Genomic DNA, 26,870 nt, shown 5'->3' with positions numbered 1-26,870 from the left:
AAATTAATTATCACAGAGATGGAACGTATGTATGACTATTTTTATACAGTGGATGGAACACGACATACAATCAGCATATAATACGCCACCTTTTCTATATGACGAAACAATGCAATTTATTGTAATCTCGCGAGATGTTCTTCCTAGAGACAAGAATGTTTACACTGGATACAGGAACAGGCTCTGCATTAAAAACTCAGGTGGGTACTAATAATTAGCGAGTGTTAACCCCAACGTCCCCCTATTTCAGTAGAACATGTTCTTGAATAATTCCACATATCATAAGTCATACCCGATTTAAAACTCATACGCCGGTAACTTACTTCCGAATTGTTAATCCATTAAAACAAAAAAAAACTATCTCGCTAGCATGCTAGTCAGCCCATTCGTAGCTACCTGCTAGCGACACAATATCTCCCTAGAAAAGTAATTTTACGTGGATGTTTTTTTAAAAAAAAAAGACGATGCGTTGTGGATATGGAAACATAAACTTGGCAACTTAGCTACTTTAAGAATAAATGTTGGTTGTATGTCTATTTGACCATGTTACTTCCATCACATGGGACAGGTGTTTTGGGGAATTTCAGTTGCATGGTATTCCCCCCGTTTCCCGAGTCCGAGACTGGCCAGGTGAATGGCTCATCAACCAGACGATGGGAACAGCGACTTCATGGAGAGTTATGAACCCGAACCGCCTGCGTGGTTTCTGCTGAAGGAGCATATCCCAGAGTCTGAACTCCCGGAGATCAGGGGAATCCTTGGGGGCGCATTGATTGACCTGTGCACGGACACGTACTCCGAGGTAAACCGTTCTTACGTACAGACAGGGTGGCTTTAGTAAGTGCGTGGGCAGTGAATTCCAATTTTTTTTAAAAAAACTTTTAATGTACTATAATATTGTTTCCATCTGCTTCACTTTATTACTCTCATGGTAGTGTAAACAGGATATATTTCAAATCTGTAAATGACATCCACATTTTTACTCACCTCAGCAAAATAGGAACAGCTATGTAGCAGCATGTTGGGTGAATTGGAGAAAATGTAAGATTTTGTAAGCACTGGTTTTTAACATGTTGAGATGGAAATATTATTTTTGGATATACAAGTGAAATTCGCTGACTTTTACCTGCATGGAGTGGCTTAGCCTGAGTTTCTGGGCCTTGCAGAGTTTATTTGAAATTAAATGCACACACAATTAAATAAATCATTGTACTTTTCAAGTGCAATAAGTTTTATTGCAGTTTCTCCTACCCTTGGTTTTTAAGAATTTGAGACGTGGGTTGCCTGGCATGAAGCCACAGACAACTTAAATGCCTAAGTTTGCAGAAATGTTTGCTTTGGAAGGGTATGTCTGGAATTACTGGACATCAGGGCAAAGAAACCAAGGGTGGAAAATGTTCCGCGCTCAATTCGGCCCGCTGTGTTTTCATGTCAAATAAAGGAACCGTGTTTCTCAGACCGGCAAATACTTTACATCGTTCTTGCTATCTTATTTATAGCCCTCCAATCACAGTTCAGGACAGTGAGGAGTAACCGAATGCCTTGTCTCTCTAAGCGTCTTTGGCTAGTCACTACTCTGCTTCCGAGAAATTTTCACACCGGCTAAAGATGTTATAAAAGCCTGATCTAATTTAAAGGCATTGCTCCTTGTTTAGTGCATTCAATAAGTAATTTGTTATGCACAAACAGCTAGTCTGTTTCACTGTAAATATGTTGTAATTCCAAAATAAATATGGTTAAATTTGCCACTGATGGGATATTACAAGCTTAGAAGATTGTAGTGTTTCTTAGAATACATTTAGCCTAATGTACTGTACGTCACTGTGTCAGTGACCCACAGGGCACTGCTTTCAGTCTTAGTAAACATAAGCTAATGGGTATAGAACAACTGGCACAACAGACATGAACTATCTTGGCTAATGGCTATAAGCCCTATACTGGCTCTTGCATTGTGGTTATGACCTTGCTACATACTTAACATGTCTACTAAGAGTCTGAACAGTCTACTGAGGGTTTTATACAGTATGTAGATCCAGCAGTACAGTATTTATCAGTTTTCTCAGAATATTGTGTGTCAATACAGGGTAACCCCCTGAATATATGGCTAAGTATATACTGAAGAAAGTCAGGTTAAATACCTTGTTCAACCGTTTTGGTGCAAATCCATTTATGTAAGCACAACTCCACACAAGTTATTTGACATAAAAGTCGAATCCAGACCATAACCAGATGTTTGGCTGTACATGAAGATTTTTAAATGCCCACTGTGAGTAAATCCTTTCTTAATGTTGTAGAGGAATGCAGTCTCTGAGTTTAATGCAATTAGGCGAAAACTTTTAAGAAGGGAAAATTTAAATGTTCATAATGACTCATTTCACCTCTCCCTTCTTTTACCCATTGTTATTTAAGCAAATTTAGTCTACTTTTACTGTGTGCCATGGGTCCACAAGCACAGTTTATTTCTCTTTCATATCAAAGCCACACTGATGGTAGTTAAGCAGCCAGGCTGTAGAGAAACCAGTTCACCAGTGCAGTGAAGTTTATAGTCAGCACCAAAAAATTGAATGGAAAAAAGTTTTCACTCTTTCCTTGTTAACAACTTTGCATCATAAACGAATGTATCATAAATGTATCGTAAAACTGGCCAGAACCAGGAGATTTACTTATGATAACCCAATGTGAAAAGCAATGCAGAGATAGAAAAGGAATGAAAATTACGTGACCCTGAGAAAGGACTTAAAATTAAAAAAAAACGCAAAATGGGGTAAGTGATGTAATTGCAAAGGAATTTGCCTCACATGAACAACCAAGTTGTTAATTAATAGCTGAAGTTTTAAATCATTATCATTTCATTGCATAATAACTAAGCAATGGAGTTCATGTCCTTGCTGTAGCAGTGTTTTGATTGCATATCTTTCTTATAAATTAACTCAGATTTATCACCTTAGGCAGAGGCCAAGCATAGGAAAATTATAGCTTCTTGTTTTAATTTATTTTTTTTACTGCTTTCAATTTTGCTTTACTTTCCAATTTAGATTTTTGGCAGAGATTTCATGCCCGTTGCTCTTCACCAGCTTCCCCTGTAAATTTGGGAGGCCACACACTAGCCTGCAGTCAGCTACAGTTTCATCACACCCCACACGCAACCAGCTGTTTAGTTATTACTCTGGAGCACTGCATAATAATCATAGCTGGCGCCTACAGTCCGCATGCGCTGGATTGACCAGAGGAGGCGCTGTTGTGCAATGAGGAAAGGAATACCCTGCTGGCCGGAACCCTCCCTCTACTGTCAGTTATGTGTCACACTGTAGGACTGCCGTCCACAGTCAGTCACTGGTGCAGTTTGGATCTGTTTTTGGAAGTAGTGCAGTGATAGCCAATGCTTTACCTGAAGGAGAAATTATATTTTAGTTATGAAACAGGCACTGAGGGCAAACACTTGCTCCAAAGGTTTCTTTAAAAAACAAAACAGAGGGTCTGAAATGTGCTTATTGGGTCAGAGAGCGAGCGTGGGCTTAAGATGATCAATCTGACATAACTGATAAGGCTCAGTGTATTACCTACATTTATGTAACACAGAGACATTTTTCTTGTGTGCGTCTGCACTGTGATATAATGCCCTTGTGATATCCAGGGAGGAATTAGGCCTGTCAGTGTAAAAAGCAGTGAAGCAAAGCACAGACCCTCTTTCAGTCCACTGGCCCGGGGCAGTGGCTTTCATTTTCCTCCTCATGGTTTGTTTTCCCTTCCCCCACTTCCTTTAGCGGCATAACTCAACAGCAGCAGGCATACAGTAGGCTTATTACATAGACTAGCCCCCACCCCCCCACCTCCCCCCCCCCAATCCCCCAACCCCCTTCAGGGCATGACCTTCAGCCAGCCACTTCAGAGAAAATATTGCATCTCCTTTCAAGTCTTTGCTCAGGATATGAGGCCATTGGCACGGTGTTGGGTCTCAGCCAAAGCCAACACTCTCGCGAGCCCTCGTCGAGAGTGCGGCTGTGTGTGGACTCTGTCGGCCATCTTTAGTCGCGCCTTCCCGGGTTCAGAGAGAGCAGACTGGCTGCTGGTGTAATTTATGTCCTGTTTGAGCGAGTGTCTCTTTTGTTGGGAGGGGTGAACTCATTCCAGTTCAAACCCTGAGAATGTCTCAACCTGAAGTGACCTGTATCTTTTGCGGTCATTCCTGATATCATTGCATATTGTGTTCCCCACCAATTTCCAGGCCATTTTCGCACATTATGATGTTTACATTAAGGAATGTGGATTTTTGGAGAATGCCCCCTATATTATTCATATGTCATCTTTGCATGGGAAATTGTGGTCAGGATCCACTACCGAAGCTTTGAGTCATCTCGCTGTTTTCATCTGTGCCACTTCGGCGGATGAACGCCTCATTACTTAGCGAGATGACAGATGACAGAGCACACGCCTGAGCGCGCCGTACTGGGGGTTTGGGCGTGAGAGCAGCGCACGGCCGGCGTGAGTTCAGCCCCTCGACGAGGCGGAGCGTCGAGCCGGAGCGTCGGCGCGGTTCCTGGGGGCACCGCGGGATCAGGACCGGGGTTTAATGTGTTCCCCGGACGGCCGGAGCCTTTGAAGTGTATTTCAGGGCTTCACCGCGAAGGGGGAGGGGGGAGGAAGGGCAGCTGCTCAGGTGCAGACACCGTTAATGGATTCCAGATTTGCGCAGTGGATGTGTGTTCGCCAGGACTGTGCGCGCTGGTCTTCTCCCAACTGCCCACGGCTTTTACGCATCATGTGGGTTTTTACTGCTGAAAACTGCTGGCTCCCTCAAGGTGGTGTTTAAAAAGACGGCTTACAGTAGCACATAAGGAAGAAACATCCAACTCTATATGGTGTAGCATATTGGCTTTATATTGACTGGCCCATGAGAGTCTTTACCTCGGATGTAGTTTTTTAGTTTGTTCACAGTTCCCCTCTACATCATGTCACGAGAGAGAAAGACTGTAAGAGGTTAGCCTGTTTTCCAGTTATAGTCTCAGTCTGGATATGAAAGCCTGCTGGCAATGGTACTCCAAGAGACTGCAGCACACGGAGTTGTAATGCATGTACGTTTGTACTGAGGCACGGAAATACATTCTCTGCAGTGGTGATTTTTTGTGTGATGGGACGGGGTTGTCGCCTGTGCCGACGGTTTGCAGGTGGAGATGTGGGTGCAGATCTGGAAGGACGTGCGCCGCAAACGGGGCGGCCGGGCCGAGCCCCCCCGCCCCCTCCTGGCCGACTCCCCCGTCGTCAAGGAGCTGCTGAAGGCGGAGGTTCGGCTGCTGCTGCTCTCCCTGAAGGAGAAGGCGGCCAGAGAGGGAAGGTGAGTCACGCGGAGCACCCAGGTTAACCCGGCTGACCCTCCTGGAACGGGACGCTCCTGGAACGGGACGCTCCTGGAACGGGACGCTCCTGAGGCAGCTACGTCTCCACCAGGCCTGTGCTTTGTGAGAACAAGGGGTGCATTTTAAACTCAGCACCACAGCGTGTACTCTCAGAAACAAGGCACTGGAAAAGTACCTAAAAGGGTACTGACGCTTGTCACTGGGGGCGGTACCCTGTAGGTACATCAAATTTTACAAGTAGAACATTATTGTACTTTCAGGGTACGTTTGGGAAATTTGTTTGTTAATGAGCAAAACTGTACCTCCTCTGTGCCTTTATTACTGAGAGTGCGTATCGAGATCCATATTTAGTTCTTAGCAGAATTCAATTTTTAATTAAATTTAATTGGATTCTTATCAGCTTCCATGTTTCTTAAATGTGAATATAAATCAAAACGGTCCAAGCAAGTCACACTGATGACAGAAGGCCGCATTCAGCATCCAGGCAGTAGTGCTCGGCGTGTGCCTGTGTGTAAAACAGGAGCTATCCGGCACTCTCCTCAAATTTCACGTCCGGCGCGTGATCCCCTCTCCTTAAATTCATCATCTCCCCGACGCTCTCAGCCCCCTCATTAAGTGTGCTAGCCCGCTTCCCGCGGGATTAAGGCTGGAGCTGCATTTAAGGGGCGCTGAGCGCTGGCTGAAAAGCCTCCCCCTGGATTTCCCGCTCTTAATTCTGACTGGAATGGGGAGGCTGCGCTCGCTTAGTCCTGTGGGAACGGGAACGTTCACGAGCGCGGCTCTCCTGCGGCTGGGGGGGGGGGGGGGGGGGGGGACCGCGATTTTCGGTTTCCAGTCAGCCGTCGCACGTTACTCCTTATTCGGACGCAGGGAAGTGTCGTGTGTTTGTGTGGCTGAGCGCCTGCGGGCCCAAAAGAGTGTAGAGTGGAGCTGTTGTGAAGTACCGCCTGTGTCCTTGAGCAGAGGTCAGTGAATGAGTAGAGAAGTGCTGCATTCAGAGCAAAACCATAAAAAAATGTCACCTCATCAAGTACTTTTTTCCTTTTGAATGCAGAGATTTTTATACCCCTTTAGGATGAAATGCTATATTATACTTACAGCTGAGGTGGCACCTCATATTTATGTTGTTAGTGCTTGTGTCCTGTCATGTGCCTCCTTTTCCTTTACCTGAGTAAGTATTTGTAAGGCGCCGTAAGTTTGCACGCCGCGTAAACAAGTTGCTAATGAGCGGAGCGGTGAGCAGCTTGATCATTGCGGAATATGGAATGCTCGCTGGAAAAAGACACGTGAGCGAGCATTCCGTATTTCGGAGTGCGAGTCGGGCGCTGTGCGTGTTCCCCCAGATGAAGCGCGTTTCCATGTGTTCCTCGCAGCGAGTTTTTCCGAGCTTCGGTCCAAGAGCGTTCAGCCTTCAGATGCGTTTTCCAGATCCGGAATCCAGTGACAGCCCTAATTGTTCGAGCTCGCTGCGCTCTCTGCGATGGGGACGCCTGGCTGGACCCGGTTCAGCCACAGTTCACGCTGATACTCAATCCCCCCGGAGACGCGGCTCTGACTCGAGTTGCGTGGGATTGCAACACGAGTCCTGCCTTACAGGCTGCGTCTCCTCGTGTCTGTAACAGTGAATCATGGCCCTCACGTAAAGCCAGTGTGATCTAAATTCTCTGCTTTGACATTAGATTCGGATCCAGGGGGAGGTTAGAAGGTTGCTCTTGCAAAATTGTTTGCTCCGATACACCATGGGTGGATGTGTGGAGTGAAACATTGCAAACTGAACGCTGGCCAGATAGAGTGTATAGAAGCATGGGGTTGGCCATTGAAAAGCTAATGAACTAGACGTGTTCCCAAAAGATCCTCTTTGATTTTAGCGAGGAGGGAAAAAAGTGGTTTGATTTCCTCTCGTTCAAAAGCAGTCTTGACGCACAATTTCTGCTGTGCCAGATTTGAAAAGCAGATGCCAGGAGTATCTGAGGCCTGTGCTTCATAGACTACCGCTGCGGTTTGATGTGTCACATTCAGAACCCGTTTCCCTGACACCGAACCTCTCCCCCGAGCTCCTCCGTCTGCCTTTGTCGCAGGTAATAAATTTTTGATGCTGACAGCATTGTCATCCTTTGTGAATGACCCCTGGGGGGGGGGGGGGGTCGAGACCTTTCGCTTTACACCTTCTGAAAAGGGAAAGACAAAAACGGACAAATTGGGGAAGCGGGGGCTGCGTCGGTTTGTCGATTTAAAAAAAAAAAAAAGAGAACTCTGTTAGAAACAGAGGGGGATACAGGCTGTCAGGAGCGACGGTGACAAAGAGCTTTCCAGAACAGATGTGCGGCGGTGACACCGCGGTGTGAGCTAACAGACATACCCAGAGTCTGACCGGGCTAGCAGAGCGTTTTCACGACAGGGTTCACTACCGTAACCGTGCCTCACAGGCGGTTATTTCTCTGGCAGCGCCTCTGCTGTAATGCACAGGGCACATGAAATAAAACTAAAATAATTTTTTTTTAGCTGCGCCACACTGTGAGTTATGTTCCCGGTGTCCTATGGTTTCGAGAGATGGAAGGAGACGGATGGCCGAAAATGAAAAGGAAGTTGTGTAAGTGCGGGATACCAAAAAAAAAAAAATGTTTAAAAAACCCCACCTTCTCTATCGAGAGCTTAGGCCAAAACCACGTCTTCCCTCTGATTAAATTGCACCCTGTGCGGTCTTCTAATTATTATTTGCGTCTTCCCTGATCAGTGTTTAGTGTGGTGGAGCGGCTTTGGTCGCCAGGTCTGCAGGGTTCGGTTCAGCACAGTCGCGTACTCAGAGGCTGTGGAAGTACTGGCAGGAAGTACTTTTTTATCGGTTTACAGCCCCCCCCCCCCTTATTCGTGTCAGCTGCAGGAAAAGGTGTAATCTGCTACTGCAGCACAACAAGACCCCTCATTTATCACCGGGAGCATTGCGGAATAACTATGTGACTGTAACAACTGTGTGAGAAAGAACAAAGCAAATGTATAAGTATAATAAGCTATAAGCTATAAGCGTTTCCGCTCTTGTCATTGCGTTGCTGTGTGTGGCCATTACTTCCTTTTCCGGACTGCCTGGCTTGCACCCGTGCTGTGGGGCTCTGCACTGACCCTGCTGATTTTGGGAACTTTGTGCGCCCCCGTTCCCAGTAGCCCAACAAAGCACCCAGATGTCCATTTTCCTCTGACAAAAGGAAAGTTGTTTACAGGTGCTATAGGCCCGATTTGTGAGAAAGGTCATCACTCAGCAACTGCTATGGATGCTACAAAGCACGCCAACTCTTCCTCGATTGTTCTCCGTTAATTGCATTTTTACCCCTCTCTTTAGGAAAAGAGACAAAACCCAGAAGGCTTCAACAAAGTGCGGTTCTGAAGCTGAGCTATAGCCTGCGAGGGCCGGTCGCTCAGAGCATTAATTATCATGTCAGGGTGGAGAATTCTGTCCTTCCTCTTTCAAACGAGCCTGTGTTTATGTTACGCAATCATTTTTCACTGCCGTCAGCTGGAGAGAAAGAAGGGAAGCGGCGTGCGGGCGATGAAAAGAGCGGCGCTGGATTTAAGCCGGCGTTCGAGGCGAAGGCCACGTCGCGGCGGGGGCGGATTTCGGTTTTTGTTGCCGAGCGCCCCCGAGTACGGAGAACATCGTAACGTCAGGGCGACACTTAAACTCCGCTTCTGTGCAGGTTACCCCCGGTCGCCCCGCTTGGACGCCTCACGCCTCTAAACATCTCAAAGGAGCCGCACCTGTCGCTTATAAATCACCGACAGGTTTTTCAGAACCTCCGCCAGCAGATTCCCTTCACAGGAACGGTTTCCTTTGAAGTGCATTGTGGTCCACGTCTGGCAGTCCTGCACTTTCTTCTTGGTTAGTGTGCATATAGGCAGTGTGGTGCATCCCGCTTTGATCGTCCAATTAAAACCCCCGCCGTAAATCAGCTGATCCTCTATGGGGGCAAATCGGGATAATTTCCCTTTTATGTCATTCCAGGCCTCCGCCCTCCCACCCAATCCCTGGCCAGAGCAGGAAACCGTAACCAGCTCACAATGCCATCGTAAAAAAGGGTTTTACGGGGGAGTTGAACGGGGAACTTGCAAACTCTTTCAAAGGAAACCGCTTAGGAAGAGGCTCGCCTTTTTTGGCCACTTCCCCTTGTGTGTGGTCCCCGGGAGCGCCACTGTCTTCTTGATTTGTTGAAGGTGCCGGGAATGGACGTGCACCTGTCCCATCATGCAACAGGGGCCAGCTTGAATAGAGGGACGGGAACACAGAGGGGTGTTTTCGGGTTTTGAATGGGGCGGCTGAAATTGGCTACTTTGAAAAAGGCACAGGAAGGGGGCGGGTTCCTGAACCTTTTTCGACGAAAACCCCGACGTGGCGATGAAAGCCTCGAGCTCTGCGGCCGCGCGAACGACGTGGCGGGAAAAGGCGTATTTTATCCGTCTTTTTGCGGAAGGCGATTTGAAAGGCCTTTATTCCCCCGCTGTGTGTGCGGACTCTGCCGTTTGATGTCGCGGGCCCCTGTGCCAGCTTTGTTAGTGAGATTATGGCTCCTCCCCTTTTGCTGTGCGCATTTCTAAGCTGCTCAAGGATCAGCGGCTGAAAAGCGGTCACAATGCACCCCTGTTTCCATCACTGTCCGCTCTCTCCTCCCCTTGTGAAGTGATTCATACCTCTCTCTCTCTCTCCCTCTCCCTCCCTCCCTCCCTCCCTCTCTCTCTCTCTCTCTCGCTCTCTCCCGCCCGCGCTCGCTCTCTCCCTCCCTCCCTCCCTCCCTCTCTCTCTCTCTCCCTCTCTCGCTCCCTCTGTCTCTCTCTCTCTCTCTCCCCCTCTCTCCCTCTCTCTCCCTCTCTCTCTCTCCCTCCCTCTCTCTCTCCCTCTCTCCCTCCCTCCCTCCCTCCCTCTCTCTCTCGCTCTCTCTCTCTCTCCCTCTCTCCCTCTCTCTCTCTCTCTCTCCCTCCCTCTCTCCCTCTCCCTCCCTCCCTCTCTCTCTCTCTCCCTCCCTCCCTCCCTCTCTCTCTCCCTCTCTCTCTCTCTCCCTCTCCCTCTCTCTCTCCCTCTCCCTCTCTCTCTCAGCCTGTGTGCTGTTATTCCTCTCTGCGTGACTTTCCGGGGCAGACTGACCTTCTCCGTCCCTCTAAGGGCTCTCATATCATTTTGAACTGAAGTGGAGATTTTTGCGGTTCTAGCCGTTGCTGTTGTGGCGAGATTCGATAGGATTAAAGGGCACAAACTTGTTTATTTTTTAAAATGTCATTTATTTTTTGTGGTGTTACTTACCTGTGAGGTTGTCAGCTTTAATTCTGCTCAGCTCTACACAGAAGGAATGCACAAATATGTCATTGAGTTTCACGTTGTTCGAAGATTGCGTTGTCTTTATTTTGCCGTATTATTTTGCCTCGCTGTCCCTTGTGCTAACACTGCTAGATTCATTTAAAATCCTGCAGGAAATCAATATTGTCTACAGGCGCCATTGCGATTGCGAAAGTGATTTCTGCTCTCTGAAACTCCTCTCCACTACTGGAGCCCTCCGGATTGGCCAGGGAGGCAGAGGGTGGTGTGCGAGTGAACCTGCTCACATTTCTGTAAAGCTGAGAAAGAAAAGTCTGAGCCAGCACTGAATGAAAGAAGCTGCAGGAGGTGACTGTGTGTCCCACTTTGAGAGGCTCCTGCACAGAATCTCTCTCTCTCTCTTTATCTTTTTTCTCTCTCTCACTCTTTCTCTTTTTTCTCTCTCACTCTCTTTCTCTCTCTTTCTCTTTTCTCTCACTCTCTCTCACACACACCCACATACACACAAGCACAAACACAAACACACACACACACACATAAACACACACACACACACACACACACTCTCTCCCCCTAAAAGCGCGGGGCTGAATAATAGGCCCGTCGGAGCGCTCTGCGGCGCTGGGCCAGATGTCTCGCGGCCCGTTTTGAACGACCGCAGCGTGAACAGAGGAGCCGCTGAGAGCGGTGGCCATGGGAGCGCGTCGCGGTGCAGGCAGCAGGCCCGTAGCTCTGCGCATTAAATCTGTCGCACACAGAGACAGCATGAGAGCGATGGAGGAGACGCTGGCTGAGGTTCACACAGCGCTGCGGTGTAAATGTGAGGCGCGTACGACTGCTCGTGCTCAGTAGCGGCCACAGGAACACAGGAAGTAGGGAATGAATGGTGCGTTGGGCTGATGGAGGCGGAGCCAGGGGGTGTTTTCTGCACCTGCTGTTGCTGTAAAGGATCACACATGACCAACCCCCCACCCCCCAAAAAAACACACAATAGCGTGAGGGTACGGTGGAGCGAGCCTTTTCAGACCCTGGAAACACCCCACCCACCCCCCCCGTTCCTCCTCCTCCTCCTCCTCCTGCGCCCCAGCCACCCGAATCTCGGCTGGGGCGCTGTATACCCGTCCCTCTGGCGCGGGCTGTGGGCTGGACAGCTTGGTGGATGAAAGCGGGGGCTGTGGGGGCTCGGCCGGCCCCCTCCGCGGTTTTAATCTCTTCAGTGTGGGCGCTCCCGTGGGCGCGGGCGGCCCCCACAGCAGCCCACTGGGGCACACAATGGCCCGATTGTGAGAGAGAGAGGGAGAGAGAGAGAGAGAGAGCTCCTCTCTGGCCCTGGCTTTCTCCCCTCGAGCGATTCAGTGCTCGACGGGCAGCTCTCTCTCTCTCTCTCACTCTCTCCTTGTCTCTCTCGCTCTCACTCTCTCTTTCTCTCTCCCTCCCTGTCTCTCTCAGTTCAATTCAATTCAGAATGCTTTATTGGCACGACATACTTCAGTATATGTGTGGCCAAAGCTTTTCAAAACACATTACAATGTACATAATGTACAGCGTAATGCCATCAATTATATAAAAAAAACAGATAAGTACATGCAAATATATCTCTCTCTCTCCCTGTCTCTCTCTCTCTTTCTCTGCCATCCTGTGTTTCAAAGAGAGCTTTTGTGAAGTCTTTCTGGAACAAATCTGAAGAAACATTTCTGAATTTTTGAGGAAATGCAGCAGAAATGTGAGTTCTGGTCTCTGGCGGGAGAGTGAGGGGGAGTGGTGCCGTTGGGATTCCGGACTTTGGAAGGGATTTCCGCCCCCCTCCCCAGATGCGCCCCCCTCTGAATTTGGATCGCAGGTTTCCCAAGTTCAGCCTGACTGACAGCCCCTGATTCAGCCACACTGCGAAGGCCGAGCCAGACTGGGGATGGGGGGATGGGTGGGTGGAGGGGGGGCCTGTTTTTCCCTCATTTTGCCATATTCACCATAAAAATTGCATGTAACTAATTCATATTACATTTCAATGACCCAATTTTCAGGGACGAGGAAGCGACCCTGTCCTGCTACAGCCCCAGTGTGGTGAGCTACGTGATGAGCAGCAGCGGTCAGCGCAGCCGGACGCAGAGCGCAGGCAGCCATCTGGCCCCACAGGAAGCTCCCAGCAGGCCGCAGTCTGCCAAGAGCCTACAGGAAGTGAGGTCGGTCAGGCTCTAGCCCTTCACGGTCTTTCTGTTGTGGGGGAATCGTCCTCAGGAACGAGAAATTGAAGCTGGGTGCTAATGGCTAATGCGTCGTCGTGTGTTTTTCATGTCCTGTAAAACATAGAAAACAAAACTTGCTGAGCAGATTTGTGTAAAAAATTTTTTTAAAAAGCTCTGGTTGCCAATGACAACTTAGATTATGGACAAGAGACGGAAAGGCGCGTTCTAAGTTAACAGGACGAAGATCAGACGGCTCGGTCTCCAAATGTTTTTTTATTTTATTCCTTGGCCGTCGCACTTGCCAACCTGCCGCTGGACTGTCGCTGAGTGTCGACGGCCCTCCGGAGGCGCTGGCCGTTTCCAGGGCCCAGATGTGACCTTTGACCCACCCCCCCCCCCCCCTTTATCTTAACAGTCGGATCGATGGCGGCCAACGTATCCTCCCTTTCTCTCAGCCCCGAGCTTTGGGCCGGTGACAACAGTCAGGTCACCCCTGAAACAAAACCTGGCCCTCTCCCTCGTAGCCCCCCGGGAGCCGGGAGGCAAATCGCCCCTTTATTTGGCAGTTGGGAGATTCTCCCGATCATAAATATTTCTTGGAAGACAATGCTTCTCGCTTGGCCACGGAGAACGTTTTCCGTCCCTGGAAGGACAGAGGGATTTTCTCTCTGCCTTCTCCCGAGAAGACTTAAAAATTTACCGACTTCATCAAGCCCCTTTTTGGGGCATTTGCGTATTTAATTGTGTCGGTGATTTACTTCCTCGTGTCTATGTTTGGACTCGGGGTTCATTTTCACCACAGGGATTATTTAAACGCAAGAACTTTGAGTCTGTTTTAGAACTCTGAGCCAAAAAATACAAAAAAAAGAATAATAATGTCTACATGTGTGTTAACATTATATGTTAATAATTTTAAAACTGCGAGGCATTTGATGAAGTGTTTTTGTGTCATAAGAGAGTCATTTCCATCTGAACCGTGTTCCTCGTTTTTTAATTAAAGACATTCGTTGTTTTATTCTGCACGTTATTATTTTAAGATTTATGGTCCTCTGGTAACTTTTTTTGAGTCTGTTAGTTTGTGCATAGTGGTCTAAATGGCGATTTTTGTAGGCTGCTAATCTGTTTTCCATTTGATTAGGCCAACAGGCAGTCCCCAAAAAGTTGTGTTTGGTGCATCTTGCCAAACGCTTCCTCCTGTTATACTTATCGAATGTTTTCAGGCTTTTGTTAAAAGATAAACATCCAGGTAGCCGATCATTTTCTCAGATCTCTCCTGAGTTAGGAGTCAAATGTACATGCGTCTGTCGGTGCCGTATGACAGGGATGAATAACGATGATGCGATTGGCCCTCCGGCATCCTAGCGATCCCTCAGTTTAACCCTGCTGTGACAGTTGACCTGTGACCCCCACTCTCCCCCGGCCCTGTTTATGCACACGCCGTCTCCAGAGCTGACCCATAGCGGCCGTTAGCGTTGCTAATGAGGCGTACGCTAGCCCAGGTCTGTGGGGTCAGTACCGTGAACGCGTGAGAGCCCTAGCGCCGCGGGGGCCCCCGGCGGGGCCTTGACAGGGCCTCCCGGGGCCCCACGGCGTCCTAACAGCGCGCATCTCCTCCCCGCAGGTCCGGCTCCAGGCTCTCGGCCAGCTCCGGCGGCGAGGACCGCGTGGACGCCGTCAAGCACAAGCTGAACGTGCGGGACGTCCACGAGGTGGTGGCCCACCTGAAGTGAGTAGCGCACCTCGCGGCGGGAGCCGGATTCTCCCCCCGCCGCTCCGTCTTATTCCTTACCCCACGAACCGAGGAAACATCGTTTTTTAAAAGTACTTTTCCTGGTATTCGAATTACTGAAATGTGCCGCTGACATGTTTGTGGAATATGGCTGTGAGCAGCGCAGGAAACCGAAGCCTCAGAGCGTCCCTCAAGGTCACCGCGTCCTGGCCGCTCCTTCCCCGAGAAAAACGCTTTCCTGGTATTCGCATTACCCGGGTGCACCGCGGACACGTCCGTGGGATATGGCTTTGAGACGCTCGGGGAAAACGGATGGCTTTAGAGCTCAGGTGTGAAGCCGTGTGCCACAGAGGGCCGAGAGTGAGCAGGCTTTCATTTCAACCGAGCTCTGCGCCGGCTGGCTTCTCTTACTAGCGCTCTTTCCCTGGTTGGTTATCCACTATACAGTGAAATCACCTGGTGCAGCGATTAGTAGAAAAGAAAGCCTGCATACTGTCAGCTCTCCATGGTACCAGTTTGACATCTCTGCCTTAGAGCGTCCCACAAGGTCAAAGTTTCCAGGCTCTGTTTTCCTGCATGATTTGGGTGGTTTATGATTCAGGATCTGTAGACCCGTAGATCCTGAAAAAAAAGGAAGGTTTCCTGGATTTCTTGACTTATAGTCTCTGTTATGGGCAAAGAATTATGACGAACATTTGAGTGGAATGAATTTTTAATAAGACTTTAATCCCTCTTTAATTTGAATCAAGGACTTACAATTGATCCAGGCTAATATGTCTGCCAGACTCCAGCCCTCGGACGGAATTGACTGTTTGAACGGTAACTGTATTTCTATGGCAGTTATCGAGCTGCTTCCACTGCCGGATTAGTCTGTGTACTCAGTGGACCTGGCAACCATGATGTCACTGTCCATTACATATGGCCAGATCACATTTCCCACAATGCCCTCCATCTCAAATCATTGGCCCATTATTTGTCCAGTTGAGTGACAGCACTGGAAAGCCTGCTTGCATTTGACGGAGAAACAAAAGCAACTAGGGGGTAAATGGCCTCTAACCACTGATGGTTACCTAAAGAACATTTTTTATAATGAATATTCATACACACTTGCAGCACATGTGGACAGTCATTTCATATTTGATCATGTGATGCTTCGTTGACCACTTCTTGGGAATTATTTTGCTTATCTGAATTTATTCATCCCCGCATTACGTTTCTTCCATTTACTGACACACTTGGCCAAGCCGCTAATTGAGCTAAGGTGCTTTGAGTTTGCAGTCCAGTAGCATTGCTCACACAGCTGTTTCCCCTCAAACCGACTCCTTACAGTTGTTTGCAGAGCGGTGCCCCCAGTGGTTCTCGCTGGCATTTTAATATTTATTTTCAGTTAGTATTTGTAGGCACGCAGTACTAAAGCCCCCCTCATACTGTCAGTTCTTGGGGATTTTGAGACTCCATTTTGAGGTTGGGGTATACAGTCTGAGAAGAGTTCTGCAGTCGGAGTGGAGAAGAAGCAGGCGTGTGACGTTGGGACGGAGTTTAGGGGTTTTGTCTGAGAAGGAAAACAAAAATTTCTTTCCTGGCTGGTGATTGGACAGTATAGCCTCCTGAGACTCGGCAGAAAAAAAAGTTTTAAGTCCTCTCATTTATTCGACTTAATAAAAACATCTTGGATGAGAAAAACATGTTGCAGTGAAAATATTTTCAAAAATATGATTCATTTTATTGCCCGTGTAGTGTAGGTTTCAGCATAGTAGGATATATGGTTCTTGAGATTAAGACCAGAGCCTCTCATCCCCTACGGGGGGCAGTAATGTATTGGCAGGTCTGTGGAGGTTAAGAGCAGTGTTATGTAAGGACCGTAATCTCACTGAAGACTCTGGGCTTGAGATAAAGGACGTGGGATGTAATGGTTCTGTTCAGTATTCCCCCTCCCCACCCCACTCTCCTCACCACATTCCACTGAGATGAATCCTCCGTGCTCAGGGCTCTCAACCTGGCAACCACTGAGGACGTGTGTTTATAACAGAGAGGATAGGACTTCTGAGGATGTGTGTTTATAACAGAGAGGATAGGACTTCTGAGGATGTGTGTTTATAACAGAGAGGATAGGACTTCTGAGGATGTGTGTTTATAACAGAGAGGATAGGACTTCTGAGGATGTGTGTTTATAACAGAGAGGATAGGTCTTCTGAGGATGTGTGTTTATAACAGAGAGGATAGGTCTTCTGAGGATGTGTGTTTATAACAGAGAGGATAGGTCTTCTGAGGATGTGTGTTTATAACAGAGAGGATAGGTCTTCTGAGGATGTGTGTTTATAACAGAGAGGATAGGTCTTCTCAGTTGCACAAACACGTATCTGGAGGAGTGTTATGTCTCGCTGCAGTGGCTCCAGTACATTTTGCTCACCTCCTGGTGGCTGCTTTAGGTGTGTTTCTGCCCCACAACCCTCTGCATACCTCCACTCTCCTAACCTCTACTGCTCTACCCACTCTTCCCCAACCCTCATTCCTACCTTCCCCTACCCCCCCCCCCCCCCCCCGCCCCTCTCTTACCCCTGCCCCACCCTCTCCGACCCCTGTGCCCGTATGGCAGGCATGTGGAGCCATTCTACCCAGGGTAGGGGTGGAATGCAAACAGGCGGGCAGGGAGGGGAGGGGCAGACCTCTCCCTCCATGCACAGAACAAAAGTTCCTATTGTGAGAAAATGAGAAGCAGATCTGAGCCCTCTGGCTGCGGGACACGTAAAAAGATTCCTCGGGCTAAAAAAAGGAGCCCGAGATGGCAGCTCTGATGTTACGTGACCCCGAAATAGGCCCAGTCTTCATTAGCTGCTCCCGCCTCCCGGTGATGGAGTTCGGCCGGAATTTACACCAGGAGCGGAGCGTACGCCGCTCGGCTTCTGTTTGCTTTCCAGACTCGGTGAGGAAGCTGGTGCAATCCCAGGCCTTAGCCTGTGAGTTACGCGCTCTGCAGACTCAAAGACCAGCGGTCAGACACAAGCGGGTTTTTTTAAAGGTCATATTTTCCTATGGTTTTGACAGTCTGCTAGGCAGTCAGATCCGTAAAATATGATTCATTACTTTACAGTCTCATAAATGGTCTTAATCGGCTTCATTTTCTTTAAGTAGAACAGTTTTAGACTTGGAGAGTGTGCTGCCTAAATACAAATAAGAGGTGGTAGAGTTCATTATGAAAATCTGTGTTGGGTACAGAGTGGTGTATTTCTCTTCAATGACAGGTCTGTCCTGACGGAAGATGTCGAATCTATGAAGAGGGAAATTCAGTTTCTGCAGGTAAGAGCTGGTTTACTTTCTGGTTTTACTGCATGGGGGGGGGGGCGGCTTTCTCTGGCCTAACTCCCGTTTCAGAAACCTCTCCTTCTGGCTGGCATCCACACGTCGATGATGACGCACCTGACACCATCGCGGCTGCTGTTTGAGCAGCCCTGAGGAAACAGGGGTTCGAACTTGACCCGGGCGGTGAAAGGCATCCAGCCGGCGTCTGAGTCCGCGGCGTCTGTTTCTGGAATATTCCTTGCGGGGGCGGGCAGCGAGCCCTGGCCGCGATGAATCACAGAGACCGTGAAGGAGACGTCTGGAGAGACATCTGAGCTTTTCTGTGGAGAGGGTCTTGGCCCTTTCGCTCCTTCAAAGCCCGCAAAGGTTGCCAGATCTCGTAACCGGTATCCTCCTGACGTAACTCTCGCCCACTTGAGATGCCCGTAGGAGAACATGGACGGTTACAGCAGTCTGTTTTCCTCATGCCGCGTTTTCCTCTGTCTGCTCCTGGTGCGTTTGTAGGGGCGAGGTGTTTACCTGTGACCTGCGCGCTCTTGCTCCTGCGGAATCCGCTATCGGAAGGCCGCGATGGGTTTTGTCCAGAGGAATTTAGCACTGTTAGAAGTGAATGTGGTATTTGAAGAGGCACTCGAGAAGCCAGTGTTCACCAGAGGGATCGGTTAATTTCTTGCTTTCACTTCATAGTGAAGGGATACGGTCGTCTGCGTGTGACGCGCCAGCGTGGGTCTGATTGGTCAGGGGGGGCTCATGGCTGAGGTGGAACGGAGGCGAGCGCAGACTCCTCCCAGGTGCGGTCGCCAGGGCGACCCCGAGGATGCCGGTGCGGCCGTCTGTCTCGCGGCTCGCCCGCGCGCTCTCCCAGCCGCAGCCCCCGGATGCAGCCGCAGCTGCTCGTGCGGACGCGCGCATGCGCAGGCGGGCCTGCGTGCGCTGCCGTCGCCGACGCGTCTGGCCTGGCTAACGCGTTCCAGCTCCGGGGCCAGACACACCGTGCCGAAGATTGATCTGCCTTCAGACGAGCGGGGACACTTCCTGGATCCCACTGTGCGCTCCGACCAGACAGTCCTACACCCCACAGCTGCTGTCTGAGCAAACTGTGGAACACAGACACAGACACACCCTGAGATAGAGAATCTCTCTCTGTCTGCTTTTCTGTTTCTCTATCGCTCTATCTCTCACACAAACACACACACACACACACATACACAAACACACACACACACACAAACACACACAGGCTCTGCCCTGCGGTTTTGGGGCGAGGGTTGAGCGGAATGCATAACAGTCCCTTCCCTTAGCACAAGTGGCCCACTCTGTGTTTCGCAACTGAGCGCCTCTCGCTAAGAGCTGTATATTTTCATGACATCATTTCTAGGAATTATACATGAAAGCCTTTGGATGTGCTGCTTTATTACTGCAGAAGCATCTGGGCAATGCTTGGACAACGGCAGTCGGAGAAAACGTGCAAGTGAATATCTCTACAAGCATTCCTTCACAGGTTTATTTTGTAAGGAATGTTCTAGTGTGAAGGGTCTTCACAATACAAGACAGACGGTAGCTGTTTGAGCAGAAATCTGGGGCGTCCTCTCACCACCGAGTATGTTGCTGTTGTTGTTTTTGTGAACTGATCAGGTGGGTGGCAATTAAAGGCATCAATTTCCCTGTCCTGCTTCCTGGACTTGGAAAGAGTGAGGATTTCATTAGCTTTGAGAGGGATGCGGAGCCAGGAATCCTCGCTGTATCCGGGCAACCCGCTGTTTTTACAGAGGAAACCATTTCAGCAGCCGGGCCTGTCTGGAGCGACAGGAGAGAGGAAACGGCTCCAGTGTCTCACGAGCCGGGCCAAGCCATGGCGCGCGCTACACAGGCTGCTTAACGCCGAGCCGCTCGCGGGCCTGAACACACTCACACACACACACACCGGCGGTACACGCCGCGGACAGAGAGCCAGAACACGGACGGGGCCGTCGGCGATGGCCAAGGCGCTCTTTCCACACCGCGCGGAGATGAATAATGAGAGGTTTATTTCCAGAGATGAGCTTTTTTTTTTTTTTTAAATGAGAGGCCTTGATTTCGCGCTGGTCTCCCGGCCTCCCGTCCCCTCTCTGGGGGTTTGGGGTTCTGACGCTGTGCTGGGCTCTGGCGGGCTGCCGATCCGGCGTCCCCTTTTCCCCTCAGCGGTGCTGGAAACCGCCGGCCACTCTGCCCTCGCGCCTAAAATTAAAAGTCTCCGCGGTAACCAGATATCACCCCATTTATACGTTTGTTTTTCATAACTGGAGGCGACCAGCTGACATCAGCGCTTCGTTTCTAGACAGTGGGAATGCGCGCACACACACACACACACACACACACACACACACACACAGGCAGTAACACACACACACACTCACACACACGCACACAGACACATGCACACACACACAGACATGCAGAAAGTCACATGCACACACACACAGACACACACACACACACAGGCAGTAACACACACACACACTCACACACACGCACACAGACACATGCACACACACACAGACACATGCACACACACAGACACACACACAGGCAGAAACACACACACACTCACACACATGCAGAAAGTCACATGCACACACACAGGCAGAAACACACACACACACACACACACACACAGACATGCGCTCAAACACACACACACACACACACACACACACACACAGACATGCGCTCAAACACACAATAATGATATGCTGTAATGGGGTTGTATTGCTGAGGCTATAAAGGTCTACCCTGGACTGCATGCCGGCGCTGAAGTGGCACTGGCTTGGGAGTTGCGGTTAGCTGAGGGATCTTTACCAGAAGGGTCCGTTTGCCAGAGGCGTACTGCTGTTGCCCTCTTCAGCGAGCCGGTGTTTAACTCCTTTTACAGCGTGTCTGAGACGGAGCGCGTGCGCTGTGGAGATGTGGTCACCGTGGAAGGCCACGCACATATTTGCGCTTTAGCTTTCGAGCGCTGCGTCTTGTGACGGGTCCTTTCCCTGATAATCCGCTCCGTTCCAGGAGCACCTCTCTGCCCCCTCCTACATTTTCATCCAGTCACTTCTTTTCGCACGCCATCTTGCCTAATGTTCAGGACCGCTGGCGTTCATTCGCGCCGTCAAATCTGAACAAGACGCCCCACATCTGAACAACTGACTAGTGTGTTTTTGTTGGTGGTTTCTCCAAATTCACTGCAAAGCAATTACAGTTCACAGCTTTTGTTTTGGCAGACTGCTGATGGAGAACATGACTTCAGCACAATAATTCAAAACACGAATGGAAGCTAGCCTTTTTAAACTATTTGATTGAGCAATGTACTTGATCATTAAAAACAAAAAAGCGACCTCAGCTGAACTACTGGTCCTTGCGTTGTGTGAGGCCACCAGAAATTCAGCATGGGGGGGGGGGGGGGGGGGGGGAGGAGGTGGGTGCGTATGACAGGACTCTTAATCTGAAGTGTTTGTGATGCTTTCCAGGAGTGTGTGGAGCAGAAGCACCAGAGCCAATGCGACAGCCTCGCCCAGGAGCCCACTGTATCAGGTGAGCAGCTGTCCCTCCCACCCTCTGAAACCAGGGCACGCCCACTGGGCTCTCTCTATTCGCTGGTTTCACTCATGTGACTTTTTTCAAGCCACACCTCCTCACCTCTGACATGCTAATGGTTCAGTTGGCAAACCCATGCCCTGCCAGTGCAAGTCAGTGGGTTAGATGCTGTACAAGACCTGGCTTTCAGACCTGAACTGGCTGGCAAATAAAGGAAGTGACATCACGTGAAACCAGTAAATAGGGAAGTCATTACCAATGCAGGACCTCTCTCCACCTCTCACCAGCTCAAATCTTGGAGGAATTTGTTGAAATAATTTGAGGAGGAGATGCAAGTGAAAGTGTTTATGCACCAAAAACCGTGAGTCTGTTCTGAAAGAATGTGAGGCTTGCCTGCCTGAGGCTGCCTTTAATGGTCTGGAGATGGAAAGTCCCCAGTAATGCCCATTTAAGTCTGCAAGTGGGACTTCATCAAAAATGTTTGCAATTTGGATGCCTGAAAGTATGGAACGATTTTATAAAATATAAATAGCCTTTCACCACCATCTAGTGGCTAGATGTGGCACAAACATAATAAGGTTTTTTTCAAAATGATGTTTTTTTCTGTTACAAAATGAACGTGTAACCAGGCTTGAGGCTAGATAGAACCATTAAACAGCCGCTAAAATGACAATTTATGATGGAACCTCAGTGTGAATAAAGCTCTTTAGCTCTTTAGCAATAACAACTAAAACCCCAGCTATGTGTAAATTGCATAATTTCCTATTAGCACATAGCACGCATTTTCAGGTTTAAGTTAACAAACGAATAGAGGAATAGACGCGTGTACACTGCATGTTAGAATATAGCTGTGAGTAATATATTTACAATGCAGACTTTTGAGCAGTGCTGTGCACCCTGCGTCCGAGCGTGCTGGGTGGGACGTCCCGTTCCAGCATTCCGGGTGCGCCTCCACGCTCGTACCCTTGAGCGTGGGACGTTGCCTTTGATTGCTCAGTGGCTCTGTTAAAAAAAAAAATCCAGCTGCATTAATGCATTTATGGAAATGGGCTGCAAGAAAAAAAAAAAAGCGCGGAAGGTCGCCTCGGATACGGGCATCTGCGCGGCGTACGGTTGCGTAACCACGGCTCCCGGCGAGATGCGTCGCCAGCTGACGAGCCAGCGGAGTGGTTAATTAGCGCCGCGGTCGCACAGAAGGGTAATGGTGGCCGATTAACCCGCTGTGGTTTTCAGAGCTTATCTTAGATCCCATACTGTGAATGCTTACGGCTAATTACCGCGTGGTTGAAGGCGTTTCAGCGGCCCCTCTTTGACACTTCTGTCTGAGTCCAGTAACAGGCCCGAGGAATTCAGAGAGCAGATGAGCCTGGTTTCAGGCTGTTAAGAGAATAGCACTTTCCTTTCGTATATCCTTGAAGACACAGTGCCCTCTGTGATGTTTTGGGAAAAGACACATTTTCTTCTTGGTTTGGCTTTGCACTCTGCAATTTTAGATTTGTAGTAAAACAATTCACTGACTTGGAGCAGTCATTGCAAAGGATATGCAGCAATATACTTATAACATTAATATTTCCCAAAAATTATAGTTCCCTGAAATGGGGGGGGGGGGGGGGCTATGTATAGAAAATACTGTAACTTCTACATGGTGAAATCATAATATATTAAAATACCCTTTAATAAAAGCTGAGAATCTGCACTTTAACCACTTGTGAATTGTTTGATTACAAATATAAAATTGTGGAGTACAGAGTCAAATCAAGGGGGAAAAAAGGCCTTTGTCCCAAACGTTATGGAGGGCCCAACAGCAGGCCTGGTCTAGTGATGTGCAGCTGCCAATAGCTGAGTCCTACAGCCTGTTTTCAAAAGGGGCAAAAGGTCTTCACAAAGTTTTCTTCCCCGAAAAAAAAGCCAATAGATCACGGTGCTCGCTCGACGCATGAGGCCATTGTTGTTGTTGCCTTTTCACCTGTCAATCTCCGACTGCGGGCGGCCCGTCCAATTCAAGTGCCCTGTCCATTCCAGCCCCCCTCCCCCCCCCCCCGCAAATGGGCTTAAAGCCACAGCCGTCAATAAGCAAAAGCAGGGCCCCTTCTTCGCCAACTGTCATTTGGCGCTTAATGGCGCTACATTAGAATCCTGTCAGGCAGCCAGGCCGGTAATCTGCAGGGGAAACCTCCGCTCTGTGAGCTGGCTGTTTGCAGCAGGGAGTGATTGTTAAGAGAGGCAGGACGTGTCTTCCTAATGGCATTTTTTTCTCCGTCGTTGCTCCCGGCGAATTAAAACCGCGAGGGCTTTATGGCGGCGGTGAACCTGACGCCGCGGCGAACTGTAAATGCGGGGGCGGGCCCTCTCCCTCACGCGGCACCGCGGGGGGGAGAGAGGGTCAGTAGAACCGGTCCTGCATCGGCAATGACTTCCCTGTTTACTGGATTCGCGCGGGAGTTGACGGCTCTTCCGCGCCGGTCCACAGAGCTGAAGGAGGAGAGGAAGCTGATCCAGAAGGACCTGAAGCTGGGGGAGGCCGCGCCCTGTCCTCGACTCGCACGCGTGACGTCTGCAGGTCGCGGACTTCTTCAGGGGTGCAGGTGAGCTCTGTCACAGCCTCTGCACTAACATGCTGTGGCAAACTCTTTGGTTAACTGCCATTACCCAAATCACTGTTCCCCATTCCTTTATTCTAATAGGGAATTTATCTAGTCTAACGCTAATCCTTCCATAGCTGATTCTCTGCGTGAGAGCGAAGGCCTATAGCGATAGTAATATAACGGGATTCACATTTGTGGTAATGTAATGCTTGGTGTATTTGTCACACTGAAGTAGTGATGCCGGATTAGCATGTGTTGTGTTTGGATGGAGGTGAGTAAGCCTAATCAGACTTCACGGCGCTGGCTTCCTGCTGTGTTGGTTTTTCAGGCCTGTAGGACAGAGGTGTGGCTCTGCAGCCGGCGCTGCTGTGCGGTCGCCCCCACCCGTCTTTTCTAAAGACAAACCTCCGCTGGCCAGACCGCCCCGGCTTCCAGCCGAGCCGTCTCTCCCTCCGGCGTCAACGGCGCGCCCGCCCGCCCGCATCCTCGACCGCTCGCGCCGCACCCCGGAGTCCCCCTGTCACCGTGGCAACGAGGTGCCGCGGAGGCGCGGCGAGGCCGGCGCGCCAGGGTCCGCGCCAGAGCTGCTTCCCGCTAACCCGGCCTCCCCTACAGCGCCCGATACCGGAGACACCCGGCCTGCGGCCGACTCCCACGCCCGGGAAGAGCGCGCGCGGACTTCCAGCCCCGGCCTGTCCGGATACAGCCCCTCCTGCAGCCCCTTTCCCGCCAGCGTTGCACAACCCCGCCCCCCCGCGCAGAGACAGACCCGCGATGAGGACACGGCCCCCGCATCGCCCGTCAGCGTGCTAAAACCAGCTCCGCCCGCAGTGCAGAAACCAGCCACCAGAGGGCAGAATGTCGCCAGGCGGCTACGCCTGCCGCAAGGTGGCCTGGTCAGCCCCACCTGAGCACAGACAGTGGTGATGGGGGAGAGACTTCACGGAACACCAGAGGGGAGGAGCTGACGTGGTAGCGCTGACTTTCTGACCAATCAAAAAAGCATTACCCTGCGACACGCACACCAGCTGACTGAAAGCAGAGAGACACTAATAGACTGATCTAGCCTCGTTCTCCTACCATCACGGGCTTCCTGTATTCAATTTCACTCTATCCCTTCAAGCTGTACGCCTTGTGTTTTTCCTCTTTACTGTAGGCTTAATTAGCTCTTGTGGTAACGCTGGCTTCCCAGAACACAGACAAGGGGTGCAGGGTTTTGTAATTCGGCATGAAGAGGAGGCTGTACAGGAAAAGCTCATATGTCACATGATGACAAGATTGACAGCTGTGCTGTATGTGAGTTTACATTGTAAAAATAGTGAAAAGTGTTGATTTCCATGTCATTGTAGATTGGGAGTCAAAATCTAGAGCAAAGAAATCAAAACAAGTATCGTAAAGGTTGTACTTTTAAGTATTTTTAATCAGTTACACTGCTGAAAAACACATTAAAAGGAACATGTTAAAAAGTATTTGAAGTCTTAAAAATCCATTAAAATCATCTCTGCTTTCTGTTTCCTTAGTAATTTGGAAAACTTTTGTGACATATTTCTTTTAATTTGGGCAATTAACTTACAGTTCAGATGAGGGAGGAATTGCTACCTTTCCATTAGCATAAGCGGCAAATTTTCAAAACGTCAAATTGATCTTCAATCCTAAATGTGGGCACTCTACACGTCCATAGTGATTTAGCGTTTAATGACTTTCAGGCAGCTTCTGTAATATTTCTTCATGTTTTCAATGCTGTCATGTGCCATGGATTTCAAACTGGTTTCTGAGGGCAGTATATTTACATTTCTTTATATAGGTCTCACAATGTCTTAGTACCAGGTCAGTTATCAATGTGGGCTTTGGCCTATATTGCAGGACACTCCTTTTCACTTCGGTGCTATGCCATTCTCCTTGTTTTTTTTTGCCGAAATGATTCACATATTGCTGTCACTTTTAAACCAAATTGAAGTGTTTAGATGGACTATATTACGCGAGACTACAGTCTTATGTCAAGAAAGTAAAAAAAAAAAAAAAAAAGAAGCTATGTAATGTTTCATTAAACTGGATGCAGTGTCATGTTTATCCAACAACCATGAAATAAATGAATGGAAATGTGTTTCAAGACATTTATGGAATTTATGTATTTTTCTTTCAAACTGACATTGTTTTTTCAATGACCACGGTGAAAATGAAAATGTTTGAAAGCATTTATTGATGAAATGTCTATTACAGTGGAAAACATAAAAATAAATGACTAATGTCTAATGTTCAAAAAACATTAGAAAAAAAGTAATTCTAAATATGTCAATTTTTTTTCAATTGAAACCATGTTTCTTCAACAGCCACAAGGAAATCAATGAAAATGTGTTTGAAAACATTTATGATGAAAAATCTATTTGGTGAAAAACATTCCAACACCCATTGGAAAACATCAAAATAAGACTATAATAAAATAAAAAATACAAAGTAATATAAAAAGTAATTCATGTTTATTCAACAACCACAGTGACATTAATGAATGAAAATGTGTTGGAAGACATTTATGATTTTAGATTTGTTTCAGTGGAGAAATAGCAAAATTGTTTTGAGATGTGTGTAATTTAAACAATCATTTGTAATATTAGATTTTTCAGCTAAAATTGATGATAACTCAAATATGAAAAAGAAAAATGTTTGAGGTCATTTTGTTTTGAAAAATGTATTTCACTGAAAAAATGTGAATATGTGTATAAGGCTATAGTCCTACAACTCACGAGCACAAATAATTTGGATCAACAGAAATCAGACAAACTCTTGCCCTGTATCTTTTCCAAGCTCCTAAACATGACTCTAATCTTACCTCATCCCTGACACCATTTTCATATCCCTAAC

At 48.7% G+C, this 26,870-nt stretch overlaps 1 protein-coding gene across 1 annotated transcript; it reads left to right on the top strand.

The window, feature by feature from the left end:
- The first annotated feature begins 117 nt into the window (after positions 1–117).
- ccdc24 (coiled-coil domain containing 24) lies at positions 118–26,125 on the top strand. The gene is made up of 9 exons (XM_035420821.1): positions 118–200; positions 569–802; positions 5,166–5,332; positions 12,672–12,830; positions 14,455–14,559; positions 17,805–17,859; positions 21,360–21,423; positions 23,897–24,011; positions 24,340–26,125. Exons 2-9 carry the CDS (start codon positions 635–637, stop codon positions 24,920–24,922), a joined length of 1,416 nt encoding a protein of 471 aa, XP_035276712.1. The 5' UTR covers positions 118–200; positions 569–634; the 3' UTR covers positions 24,923–26,125.
- Positions 26,126–26,870: the final 745 nt, after the last annotated feature.

The sequence above is a fragment of the Anguilla anguilla genome, chromosome 6, assembly GCF_013347855.1.
Source record: "Anguilla anguilla isolate fAngAng1 chromosome 6, fAngAng1.pri, whole genome shotgun sequence".
NCBI classification, from domain to species: domain Eukaryota; kingdom Metazoa; phylum Chordata; class Actinopteri; order Anguilliformes; family Anguillidae; genus Anguilla; species Anguilla anguilla.
Note: the sequence above shows the minus strand (reverse complement) of the source record. Positions and strands in the feature narration are given on the sequence as shown.